General features: G+C 39.4%; 1 protein-coding gene across 1 annotated transcript; it reads left to right on the top strand.

Moving 5' to 3' along the window:
* Nucleotides 1-10,947: 10,947 nt before the first annotated feature.
* On the top strand, nt 10,948-14,622 carry LOC129738293 (uncharacterized; the record flags this gene model as incomplete). Its single annotated transcript, XM_055729476.1, has 2 exons — nt 10,948-13,154; nt 14,564-14,622. Coding segments are annotated over exons 1-2 (1,368 nt in total), but the record flags the coding sequence as incomplete, so codon positions are not given.
* Nucleotides 14,623-14,624: the final 2 nt, after the last annotated feature.

Genomic DNA, 14,624 nt, shown 5'->3' with positions numbered 1-14,624 from the left:
TCTTGTTTTGTCATCATTTTCAGTTTTAAGGAATTAAAACGGTATAATTCGTTTAAATTTATTTATTCAAAAAAAAATTTAACACTTTACTCACACTTATTGATTTGGACTAATTCGCTGGACCCGTCTCTCACAATCCGGCTTTCCGTAGCCGCTCCAGGCACCCACTCACTCGCAGTGTGTGATGGTTTTTTACTAGAAATGATAAAAATAAACGAATCAACATTTGCCTCTTGGTAATTTCGATTTTTACTCACCATTGGGTCCACTTCAGAACACTTCGAATGAATTTCTCGAAAAACTACCGACCAACCTCGACCGACAAATGTGTAGAGGAAAAAAAAACAGTACCGCGGGCGTCAAATAATCCATACACGAAAAACTTGGAATGTTTGAATTTCTTAAATTATTCACGCTCGGATGTACTTTTAACCATGAAGTACATGGTCACAATTAAATTCATTGGATTATGAATGTGATACCATGGTTCTGTTCTATTCGGGTGGCCGAGGACATGAAGCGGATGGAACGTAGCGAAGGTCATGGAGAACTGAAACTAGCTGCTTTTTCGGGTGAGAAGACCAAAAAGTCATCCAAGTTCAATGGCAAGTGTCACAGATGCGGAAGGCGAGGTCACCTCAAGAAGGATTGCCGTCAGAAGTCTGCAGGTGAAGCTAATTCAGCAAGCCAGAAAAATGCAGTGAGTTTCGTGGCCAATCGAGGTGGTTCCAAGCAATGTGGCGGCAAGTTGATCTTCAAGCTCGATTCGGGGTCAAGCGATCATTTAGTTAATATTGCGGTTACTGGGAAAATTTCTAATCGAGCGACGGTAGCCTTCCGTGCGGTAGGCTAGCCGGAGCAGTAAACACAGTTAAAAAATTCACTCTTACTCACTAATTTCATTGAAAAGTTAAGAAGTAAATTCTTGAATCAATCTTCAAATCATTATTTTGCAAGAGAGGACAAAACATGAAGTCATCGGAATGAAATATTATTATTCTTAGTATTCATTGAGATTGAATTAATTACGAGCGTTAAAATCCCAGACAAAACAAAAAATATTGAACACTATTGAAAACACATTTTTCCATAGCCTGAGTGAGAATTAACGAATTTGGCATGACGAAGATTTTTGATGCGATAAATGCGTCTTTGATACTTTATATGCTGGTCGAATTCAATTATGCTGTCGTTAAAATGTAACAAATCGTATATGAGAAGTTAAAAAAAGGAGTTGTGTACGGATAATGATCTATTATAGGAAATAATACCATTCGCATCGCAAAAAATTGGACTGCACACTCATAACTGCGAAACTTGTGCGATCTGTCAAATCAGTATAAAATCTGTCGGTTTTCTACACGCTAACCGCTTTTCAGTTAAACTTTATACGGATAACTCCGACTGCAAAACATAGCACGAAATCCAACATTCAATGAATGATCGCTACCGTGTCGTCGAACTCTAAACTTATTTAAACAACTACAGGTTTTTTTTTTTCGTGAATTTGTCCGCTGATTGACCCCATCGCAAACAGTTTTTTTTTATTATTCATTTTTCCGTGATTTTGACCGCTGATTGACCAAGCTCAAGGCAAACACAATTTTTTGTTTTATAAACAATAGATAATCCGATAATAATATTTGGTATACATGTTTGTTTGACAACTTTTTATTAAATCATCTTTAAATGTTTTCCGCTTGTTCATCCGATTTAATTTCAGTCGATAAATAATCCTTATGTAGAACAATGCTCATTTTTTTCTTGAATACTGTAATTTTTTTTACAGTGGTACCCTACGGGAGCCCAAATCAGCTATCGCAGAAATAGAAAAAAAGAGTGGATCAGCAATACAAAGCACGTTTTTTCGAAGATCCGAAATTTGACTGAACCGATCATCATCAACGTGGCTAAGGATGGAGAATCGATTGTCGCTCGTAAGGCTGGAGCGATCAACGGCGAAAGCAACAAGCAGTTTCCCATCAACATGAAGGAGGTCCTCTACGTTCCAGAGCTACGCGACAACTTAATGTCGGTGAAGAAATTGACTGCAGGCATTGGTGTCAATTTTTCCGGACTGATGAAGATGGACTTTCCGACGAGACTGACGATACCGGAGCGCTCCCTTCGCAATTAGAACAGCTCGAGGCCGGAGGCCAAGCGTTGCTGAGGCGCAGCGAACGGGAGCGCAAGCTCCCCGGTAAGTTTCTCGACTTCTTTACTGGGTTTAGTGCAAATTCTGTCGGCTCGAACATTACAGACGTTCCGGAAACCTTCAAAGATGTCGCGACCAGAGACGACCGTGAGGAATGGCTGCGTGCTGTGGAGGACGAACTGAAATCCATGGATGCCAACCGTGTGTGGAGGCTCGAAACTTGTCCATCGCATGTGAAACCACTGAGGTCAAAGTGGGTCTTCCGAATGAAAGAGAACGAAAACGGCCAAGCAGTACGATACAAGGCACGCCTCGTGGTAAAAGGGTACCTGCAACGCCCCGGAGTGGACTACGAAGAGACGTATGCGCCGGTGGCCAAGCTCACGACGATTCGAACGGTTTTGGCGGTTGGAGTGCGCTACAGGTTCAAATTCCACCAAATGGACGTTAAAACGGCGTTCCTGCATGGAGATCTGCGTGAGGACATCTACATGGCTGTACCAGATGGTGTTGTGGCTCCACGGAACATGGTTTGCAAACTCCAAAAATCGTTGTACGGGCTGAAGCAATCACCACGCTGCTGGAATGAAAAATTCAACGGACAACTACTGAAGCTGGGATTCGTTAGATCACGCCACGACTATTGCCTATACGTGAGGTACAAGAAAGAAGATGAGCTGTACATTATTTTGTATGTCGACGACCTGCTGATTGCCGGAAGGAAGTTGGTGTCAATCTGTCACGACTTTAAGTCGACACGTCTCATCTCAGCGTAAACTCAACAGCAGTCCGATGGTATTTCGATGTCTACAAACGTGATAGAAAACGATGTTCGAAAATTCAGTATATAAATAATAATAATAAGATTAAAAAGTTGATGAAATATGAGCTTAGAATTAGAAGTTTTGCGCCATTTCAGAATTTTGCAAAATAATATTCATCTTTAGAGACACTTTTTTTGCCGTTAAAATCGCAGTTCAGTTTTACATTAATTGTATAACATAGTTCCGATAATTAGCAGCCCGGGAACATAAAGAACAGCAATAGAGGTTAACCTCAATAGAACGATCATACGATCAAGGTACCAGTTTAACAAGCGTTTCTGGGCACTAAACACTTTAGGTGAAAGTCGAGTGGAGGAGTTCAACTATAAGGAGCAGTAAACGTAAGCAATTTCATACCTAGTTTTAACACTATTCTGAATAATTGTAAATTTTACAGAAATATTTTAATACATCCTACGTATTGAAAATATTGGAATCATTTGCTTCCCGAAACTCCACATTAAAATATTTGTTTAGTCCAAGATGCGTAGGACTACGAAATCGACCGCTACCCTAAAGAGTGGAGTGACCACCAAGAAGATGACACCAAAGTCTGCTAACCGGTGTAAAACCTGCTCCAATCAAGACACCGACCAGATGTTGCAGTGCGATTGCTGCGAATCATGGTACCATTTCCATTGTGCAGGAGTAACACAGGAGGTTGCAGACCAACCATGGAGCTGTGCCGAGTGTTGCAAAGATGATGTAAGTGTCATTCACGTTCCTAAAACTGTATCATTGGCCATACCGCAAGATGACTTACAAGGTGTCACAGTGCATTCTCACTGCGACGCAATCGGAAAAACTAATCCCCCACTTACAACGAGCGAATTCGTATCGCTCGGAAAATTAACCCCCATGAATGCACCAATATCGAATCTATCAGAAATAGTCATTCCCCCCATCGCTAGTTTATCGGTCAATCGGTCTATGCTGTGTACTATAGTGGATTGTTCAAAAACCTTTGCTAGCTCAGAAAGTTGTGTTCCAATAATAGAATCCCAAACTGTTTACCCTACATCGTCGATTCCACATAATACATCTGTTTCTGCAACCGGAGCATTTGCTAAAGTAATCACCGTGCCCATGGAAAACACAGCTGAAATGCCAGAGGCGGATCCTAATCTAATTCGCGAAGGGCCAACTGATCAACAAATCTATCATCGAGCTCCAAGATCCACACAATCTGCAGTTTATCGCCGAGCAGATCTGGAACTACAAAGGTTGGAGGAGATACAGCGACTGGAAGAAGAAGAACATAGGCGTAAGATGGACAATCTCAACAAACGTTTCGAGCTGCTCCAAGAAATGGCCAGTGATTCTTCCCAAATATCAGACGATGGGGCGCCACCGTTGAACAAATCACAGAACAAGGTAGATCAGTGGTTGACTGATGCAGGAAAGCCAGGACAGCTGCAATTGAATAAATCCAGAAGACGACCTGATGCCGCTAATCCGAACCAGTTTGCTGACGTTCACACACTGGATCGCCAACAACTTCCAAGAGGTTCATTACCCAACGAACTAGAACGCACCAACTGTCCGATAGTGCAACCGATGAGAGATGACCCTTTCATTCCACCACATCGATCTACCCCGCGGAAGGCTTACATCCAAGTGTCTCAGAGAGACTCAGACAGTCCACATGATCTTTCTAGCAGTCAAGTCGCAGCACGTCAGGCAGCTTCTCGCGAGTTACCCTTTTTTAGCGGAGTTGCAGAAGAGTGGCCTTTATTCATCTCAACTTTCCACACAACTACTAACATGTGTGGATATACGCAAGACGAGAACCTTATTCGACTCCAACAGTGTTTACGAGGCAAAGCGCATGAAGCAGTTCGTTGTATGCTGATGCATCCCGCCAACGTACCAACCATTATTTCCACACTAAGAATGTTGTTCGGAAATCCGGAAGTTATAATTTTCAACCTGGTTACCAAAATTCGGAACTCTTCGTCTCCTCAAGCAAATCAGCTTGACACCATCGTTGAATTCGCACTTACGGTCAAAAATCTATGTGCAACGATTGAAGCGTGTGAATTAAATGAATTCACCTACGATGTTTCTCTTTTGCACGAACTAGTTGGAAAACTTCCAACATCGTACCAAGTCGAATGGCTTAAGCATAGGCGCACGATCACTCAAGTGACAATATTTACGTTCTCAAATTGGTTATATGAACTTGCTGAGACAGTCTCGCCAATTGCAAAGCTATCATTAAATGAACCGCACACTATCAAACTCAGGAACAGTCCACACACCGAATATGAAGACAAATCCCCAGCTAAACGGCAGTTCTCCGAGACACTTTGCAGAATCTGCAGAGGCAATTGTTTCAACGTAGAAAAATGTAAGCATTTTAAAGCTCTCAGCTATAAAGCTCGTGTGTCAGCTGTGAACGAGTTTAAGCTTTGCAAAATATGCCTACGAAATCACACAACTCCGTGTAGGTCTCAGAAAATTTGTGGTGAAGATGGATGCTCCTATAAACATCATGCATTGTTGCATAACTTTGAGGGTAATCACACAGCAGCCTCTGAAGCACAAAATACTTCAAATCCTTCTTCGCGCGAGTGTTTTTTGCATCACTATTCCAAGAATGAGGCACTTTTTAGAGTAGTCCCCGTGACCTTGTACGGCCCTAAAAAAAATGTGGCCACGTATGCCTTTTTGGATGATGGTTCTTCATTAACTCTGATCGAATCAACACTTGCATCTGAGCTTGGGGTGAAAGGTAAAGATGAACCATTATGTTTACGTTGGACCAATAGCGAAACCAGGACAGAATCAAATTCACAAAATGTTTCGATGGGAATTTCAGGAACTGGTGATCATCAGCGAAAATTTCCATTGAATGAGGTTCATACTGTCGAAAACCTTAATCTTTTCCAGCAATCTTTAGACATGGACGAAATGAATAAGAGATACAAACATTTACGAGGTATTCCAGCGGAATCCTACAGTGATGTTCAACCACAAATTCTCATTGGGATTAATAATGCTAATCTTGGTTTCGCATTCAGAGGTCGTAAAGGAAAAATGCACGAACCAGTCGGGGTGAAAACACCCCTTGGCTGGCTTGTTTATGGAGGCAGTGGAACGTCTAATATTAACTTCACCGGATATCACGAAATTCACAAGTGTCAATCTCAACACAAAACTGATTTACTACAAGCAGAAACGCAGGATTTTCTTTCCATTTGTAATCTTAATTCTTCTGAGCCGCTAGCTGAGTCAAAACAAGATCGGTTTTCTGAAACAATAATGAAAGCAATTACTCGCGCAAAAAACAGTCGTTTTGGAAAACACTCTCTTAGGGGATTTGACAAATTCTATGTACTCAACAGCAAGTTACTGATACTCATTGTACTCCTACTTGTTATTCCTAGCATGCAATGGCATTCAAAAATACACGATGCACCATCGATAAGAGATAACCATCGCATAATGATGGAAAGTTATTCGTCGATAGCATGTATTACAATTTTGACCGATCCAAAGCCAATGTCTTGTAGTGTTTCAATGAGCAATCCTTCCATTGCAAGACTTTTGCCGTTCATAAGATGTTCTACATTTGATGGATCAGACGTTTATGATGTAGTTAAACAGAAAACCAAAAGGCGATGGGGTGGTGAAATGACTTTTCAGACCACAAATACACTTGTGTCAATCTGTTACACTCTGGGTTGGAGGAGGCTACCAATTCAAACATCCAATGACCGAGGAACACAGTTAGTGATGGCAAAGGATAAGCCTTTGGAAGCACTTCGAGGTATCGTTCGGAAAATTCTTGTTTCTGAAGAATCAAGTCAATAAAAACCGACCTCAATTGTGGATGACGGCGGTGCAGCATTTCAGAAAATGTGGATAGTTTCACCGACGAAATTATCGTACGGAATTCGGTGGAAACAACGGAAATGAGATGCCTGCAGTTCAATTCGCTAGATGTTAGACGTAAAGGAGAAGTAAGCCATTGAGATGGCATACTTGAGGGGGAGTGTCACGACTTTAAGTCGACACGTCTCATCTCAGCGTAAACTCAACAGCAGTCCGATGGTATTTCGATGTCTACAAACGTCATAGAAAACGATGTTCGAAAATTCAGTATATAAATAATAATAATAAGATTAAAAAGTTGATGAAATATGAGCTTAGAATTAGAAGTTTTGCGCCATTTCAGAATTTTGCAAAATAATATTCATCTTTAGAGACACTTTTTTTGCCGTTAAAATCGCAGTTCAGTTTTACATTAATTGTATAACATAGTTCCGATAATTAGCAGCCCGGGAACATAAAGAACAGCAATAGAGGTTAACCTCAATAGAACGATCATACGATCAAGGTACCAGTTTAACAAGCGTTTCTGGGCACTAAACACTTTAGGTGAAAGTCGAGTGGAGGAGTTCAACTATAAGGAGCAGTAAACGTAAGCAATTTCATACCTAGTTTTAACACTATTCTGAATAATTGTAAATTTTACAGAAATATTTTAATACATCCTACGTATTGAAAATATTGGAATCATTTGCTTCCCGAAACTCCACACAATCCAAAAACTCAAGAAAAAATTATCAGCAATGTTCGAAATGACTGACTGCGGTGAAGCTTGCCATTTTCTCGGAATAAAGTTAACCTACGAGCAAAATGCAGGATGTCTGTCACTATCACAGGAAGCTCAGGTAAGGAAGTTGTTGCAGCGATTTGGTATGGCCGACTGCAATGCTTGCAAAATACCCATGGAGAAAGGACTACAACTGAGCCGTGAAGGTCCAACCACGAAGGAACCGTATCGAGAGCTGTTAGGCAGCATTATGTATACCATGCTATGTGTACGACCGGACATCTGCTTTCCGGTAGGATACATGGGACGTTTCCAGCAGAATCCTACGGAGAGCCATTGGCAGGCCCTGAAGCGGATCGTCCGATATTTACGAGGAACGCCCCAACTTTCTCTGAAATATCAACTTGACGAAAACTCGGAAGCCATTGGAACACAAGACCAGTTGGCCGACTTGTTCACCAAAGCTTTGGAAGCAACCCGTTTTCAAGAGCTGCGATCCATGCTAGGACTAACGGATTGAGAGGGGGTGAAATCAAAGCAATCAAGATATCAAACAACCGTTAGTTGTCAGTGAAAACTTTTCACTTTTACTTTAGTTACAAACCACACTTCGTAGAATAAAGACCCTTCAAACCATCCTGAGTCCCTCTTTATTCAAGAATATTGAATAATATTCATATTATTCAATATAATATTAATTTAAATTTAAAATTATATTGAATAATACTCAATAAATTTTTATTTTCGCATAATTTAAATTCGCATAATTTTTATCTATTTGTAATCTGCCGCTGCCGGCAAGTCTGTCCCATATGCAAAAACAACGAACCGAGAAAAACGGCTTTAAAGATTTTTATAAACTTACGTGGATTTCTCGGTTGAAACTTTACCTTTTCTATTTAGGCTGGAACAAATATCAATTTCTTCTTTTGTCTCCCCCCCCCCCCTTCAAAATTTCCAAAAACCCGAAGGGGGAAATAAATAAAGTTTTATGTATTTTATGGAAATTTTGATAAAAAAATTCAAGTACCCGAAAGATTACAAGACCAAAATAGAAATTTTGGAAGATGGAAGTAATTTCACCATGTGTATTCTTGATTTTATTGAATTTTTCAATGAAAAATTTCATTATTTTTTAGGTTTTGTGCAATGATATAGAATGCAATTTTTTGCATGCAAGATTTTGTGCAATTTATTCCAATTTATTTGTTTTTCGCATTATTTTTTATTGCCCCCCCCCCCCCCTCGCGATGTTCCAACTCTGAGTGACAAAAGAAGGATTTGAAATTTGTTCCGGCCTTATTTCTTCACAGATATTAAGATAATTGTTGTAGAATTTCGTCCAATGTATTTTTGCTTTGGAAGTTGTTGATGCTGAGGAGAAAATAATGATGAGACAGCCTTGCGAGTATATTTCGCATGCGTATTAAATGTACCCGCAAGGCTGTCCCATATTTGGCTTTCCTGATGTTGTCAGTTGATCATTTGATTCTCTCTATCTGCGGTGTATTATTCAGTTTACTGGTTGTTTACTGATAAAAATAAGTTTGAAATCATGTTTCTGACATATTTACTGCCGCTATTCGCAAGACTGTCCCATTTGCATTTTCGTCATATTTCAGTTTATCTCAAAAATCGTTCAAATACAGTTAGTTCTTCAATTTAGACTAAAAACTTTCATAACTTTGTTCTCAACATATATGAAAAAAATACCAAGTCATGTCTGTCCCATATGAAATATACCCGCAAAGCTGTCCCGTATGTCTATTTTTACAGAACGCTTCAAAATTGCTCCTCTAATTAACGTTAATTTTACAAATACTCATACAACGTGTGCGACAAAATAAGCATTCATTGAAATTACGAAAGTTAGACTAGATAAAACAGTACAGTAAAGTCAAAAATAACAATTTCCATAATTTTTACAAGCTATGATTTGCCTAATGGATAAATTCCGCACAATTGTTTTTTTTTATCTTGCATGAGGCTTATTGAATTGTTCGTTGTAAAACATGGAAAGTAGTCAGCTTCAAAGCAATATTTTTTAGATTTTTGTCATGCTGTTTCTTGCTGCTTGGACTTCCATAAAATCTATGAACCAAAATACGCGTACCTGGTAACACACGCGTAAGTCATATTGTATTGATTTTTCTCATTATATATTTGCAGGCAAGATGCTTTGCTGTTTCTGATTCAGCATTAATTTAATTTGTTGGTATTTATAGTCTTTCTAAAAGATAATCGACAGAGAAACTTTCCAAAAGATGAAGGTACAGGTTGTTTCATTCATGGAACGTTGATATTGATTTTATTTTAGACCTACTCAATTCTTAAGATAAACTTACGTAATCTTTATCTAAATATGTTATAAAATCATTTTAAACATATTTTCATCAGTAAACAACCAGTAAAGTGAATAATACAGCGCAGATAGAGAGAATAAAATGATAAACTGACAAAAGAAAAGCCAAATATGGGACAGCTTTGCGGGTACATTGCGGGTAATGCGCATGCGAAATATACTCGCAAGGCTGTCCCATCATTATTTTCTCCTCTGCATCAACAACTTCCAAAGCAAAAAAACATTGGACGAAATTCTGTAACGATTATCTTAATATCTGTGAAGAAAGAAATAGAAAAGGTAAAGTTTCAACCGAGAAATCCATGAAAGTTTATAAAAATCTTTAAAGCCGTTTTTCTCGGTTCGTTGTTTTTGCATATGGGACAGACTTGCCGGCAGCGGCAGTTTAGATAAAGATAAAGTAAGTTTATCGTAAGAATTGAGTAGGTCTAAAATAAAATGAAACAACCTTTACCTTCATCTGTTGGAAAGTTTTTCGTATTGTAGACAATCTACAATATATCTACAAATTAAATTAATGCTGAATCAGAAAAAGCGAAGCATCTTGGCTGCAAATATTTAATGAGAAAAATCAATATAATACGACCTACGCGTGTGCTACCAGGTACGCGTATTTTGGTTCATATATTTTATGAAAGTCCAAGCAACAAATAACAGCATGACAAAAACCTAAAAAAATATGGCTTTTTAGCTGACTATTTTCCATGATTTACAACGAAGAATTCAATAAGCCTCATGCGAAACTAAAAAACAGTCTGATGGAATTTACCCATTAGGAACTTAGCTTGTAAAAATTATCGAAATTGTTATTTCTGACTGTACTGTTTTATCTAGTCTAACTTTCGTTATTTCAATGAATGCTTATTTTGTTGCACACATTGTATGAATATTTGTAAAATAAACGTAAATTAAAGGAGCAAATTCAAAGCATTCTGTAAAAATATACATATGGGAGTCTTTGCGGGTATAGGCCTATAGGCCTAGCTAAGATTTCTGAAAAAAAAAAACGAAAGAGAAACATTGGTTTTCGAGATAACACCAAATCACGACGTTTCATGTCATTTCTAAGTCATTTGGCATCAAAATGAAAATTTCAACTTTTTCGATTTCTTTTGGTTGCCCCTTTAGATGATTTTTTCCGGTAAAAAACTGAACTTAAATTTTGCACAGGTCAGTTGTTTTGACCAATCTACAAAATATATATGGTCGGTTGTCGGAATTTGACATGACCCGTTTCGCTGCTCCTCTAAATGCAGGTACCTACAAAAAAAATACAAAATCTGCACAGCCTTCAGTGGCAAAGTGTGACAATCAAGCATCACAAATGCCATTCGTCTCTATGCAGTTACTTTATTTTTTTCAGAGTCAATTGTTGATTGACAAAAGTACTGATGTGCAATCAGTAACCAAAATACCAAACTAAGAGTTTTTCCAATCGATCAGTTTCTGAGGCGTATACTTTCCGCCTCTACTTTTATTCATTTCCTCAAGCGTATGCAATATCAGACCCAGTTGTGCACGCAACGATAACTACCGAGAGCATTGCTCGTGTGAAAAGTGCGGCCGATCTGCATTTGCTATCGAAGCGTGGCCGTTGTCGCGTGTCACGCTTATTTTACGCTTAGAAGCCGTTGAACTACTCCCCTGTGCTTAGGTATACTTGGGTCAAAGCGGACTCGTGCGATGCAATAAAGACATTTGGCATAGCAGCGCTGGTATTACTGATCGATATTATTCAATAGGTTTAGCGAGTGATTTCATTGGAAGGTGTTGATCTACTATTGTCACTTGTGTTTTCACCGTTTGCTAGTGAAATGTGGTCTTTCGCTATATAAGAACATCTGTATAAGGCTAGATAATTTAGTTGACTGTTGCTTTTCAATAATGACAGTTGGTATTTGAGTTATTTGAATAAAATTTTACCTACGAATCAAAAGAACATCATGGCATTGCAAGAACTGTTGTGTTTAACAATCGCGTTGATAAGTTTCCTTCCTCAATCTAAGGCCGTCTCTAGCGAAGTGGATTTTAGATCTTTCGATTTTGGGGAGGAAGATCCCGAGTTTTTTGGTACTTACGAGAAGTCATTCAATAACCATGATTACTTCCCTTCGGATTTTAATCTGGGTAGCCTAGACTTGATCGCGGCGGCACCCCGTCTGACCAAACTGGGTGGCTACGTGAATCCTGAAGACGTTCAGGTTGCCACTAGGCATAAGAGGAAAACATCTTCCAGCGAAGAACAAGATCGTGGTGCCGATGATTCGGAAGATGCTGAAGAGGACGAAGAAGCTGGAAGTGAGGAAGAAAAAAGTGAAGGTGATGGTAGTGTAGATGATTACTCCGATCGTTATGAACGTTTTGTAAAGAAACACTTTTCCGATCATGAAAAGCAACGGAAGAAGGATGATTCTAAGGAAGATGGTGCCAGTTTTGAATATCGTTTCGATTATTCTCCATCAGCGGATTATGAACGGATTAAGCAGGAATCAGAAGCCCAAAGTCGACAACTTGCCAAAGATCCCAAAAACTGTAAATCCTACGAAGAGAACGGCATGATTTGTCACGCGTGTCGAGATCCCGCTACAGACACAACTTCTGAGTCTTGCTCCTATGCAACTGTTCCTCATCATAAGAAGTTTGCTTATGTAAAACAGAAAAATTATAACAGCAAAGATCAAGAAAAAGACGACGATGATACCGAGGACGCCGTTGAAGATCCTACGCATGAAGCTGATCGTAATGCCGATGATACAGAAACTTACGATGAGAAATCCGAAAAAGAAGCCATAATCAGTACTCCTAAACCTCAAATTAGAACAAGGGTAGTGCCTACCCCAAAATCTGTCATTCACACTAGACCAGGTGGTCCCACCACTCTGAGGACCACAGGTGGAGGTTATCGGCATCAACCAGTGATCGATATCCGTTCTAACAGACAAAGAGCTACTCCAGCAACCACCACCACTACTGCAGTACCCATCAGCGCTCAGCGGCGAAGCGATCAAACCAGCCCTGCTGTTCAACAGGATGCCGATGGTTATTACAATTTTTACACTCAATTTTTCCCACCAACATCAACTGGAGAGTCCGCTTCTAAAAGTCAGAAACTTCGTCAACCACCAGCATCAACCCGCCAGCAGCAAACTTCGGCCTCCAACAACGACGATGTTTACGCACTGGGCAATAACGAAGATGTGACCAAAGTGCTGCAGGAATTCCAGGGGCGTGATTGGACTAACTGCACCAAAGGTAAATGAGATATTTCTATTTTCATACAGTCAGTGTTGATCACCAAAACCAATCACCAAATCAATTCGATAAGTTTTGAATGTGCGGCGAAATCTCAGAGCGTGTCGATAACAGTGGCCGTCAGCTTCAGCACGTATGGAGAGAATTTTCTGGATTTAAATTCAAATTTTCTGGATTAACTTTTAGATAAGCTACACCAGGGTCATACATAATTTTTCAAGCATTTAATGCAGAATGTTGAATAAGCTTGTAAATCTATCGCATACCTTTAAAAAGACAGGATTTTCAAAACTTTAAAACTTTGAGTTTAGACTTTACCTGGGGTAAGTGGGGACGGCCTTAAACAGACTAAGTCTTGATGTTTATACAATATTTCAATTTTCTTTTCGTTATTCAATACAATTAGGCTGTATTTAGCATTCGAATGATGAAAAGTTGGGAGGACGGGAGGAAAAATGAGAACAATAGTTTCTGTCGACTTTCATGTGAAAGCAAAAACAGGGCTCAACAAGGCATTATTATGTCAACTTTTTAATCTGACTGAAACAACTTTGACGGTTGATTGATTGAAAAATCCGGTTTTTCACTTAAACGACCATGTGCGCGCTCGGCTAGAATCCCGACCCGAGTCGATGGGTGGTTGGTGATAGAGAAATAAACAACAGAGAGAGCTCAATAGTGGGCAAGAACACATGCAAGAGTGTATCGATAGAAGATCCAGCATTTGACCGATGATCTCGACTGGTACGCATTACACATACAGGAGCCTATTCCGTCACGTTCACCGTGGTGTAACTGGCTAACGCGCCGTTGTACTGAAACGGAAATTATAGGTTTAGGTCCCGTCGGTCAGCCGTTGTATCATTTTCGAAAAATCCATTATAATTACGGATTATGTTCTTTCTTTCTTCGATATCTCATTGCTTCCTAAAACATTCCATCACCTTCGGAAAAAAAAATCCCAGTAGAATTTTGTTTATGCACCCGAAAAAAGTTTTAGGCAGTCAAACCTTCAATATTGAATTGAAACTCTGAATTGATTCAACCCCTCTTGAGCGGATTGGAGCGATGAAGAATGCGGCATACAACCCACTTAGACTTGACCGTAGATCTGATCTGTCAATGTGTCTAAGTTCTAATAACTAATAACCCAAGAAGACATATTCGGAAGAATAGCAAATATCTGTTTACCTGGAATGTCCTCCTGGAATCCTGTGTAATTTTTTCGAGATTTTCATCCCTTAGGATGTTTTATCTCTTAACTATCCTATGTTATTTTTTATCTTCAGTTTATAAACAAAACAGCACATTTATACAGCAAAGATTCATAGGTGGTTAAAAACATTCACAATACGACCTGCGAAATAAAGACAGTATGATTACCAGTAAATAACATGTTTTCCTTTCAGGCGAAAAAGATAAACTCACCTGCTATACCTGCACCGATAAGGCCGGAGTGAAGCATGAAGA

This window comes from Uranotaenia lowii, chromosome 1 (genome assembly GCF_029784155.1).
Source record: "Uranotaenia lowii strain MFRU-FL chromosome 1, ASM2978415v1, whole genome shotgun sequence".
NCBI classification, from domain to species: Eukaryota; Metazoa; Arthropoda; class Insecta; order Diptera; family Culicidae; genus Uranotaenia; species Uranotaenia lowii.
This window is presented reverse-complemented; position numbering and strand designations above follow the sequence as displayed.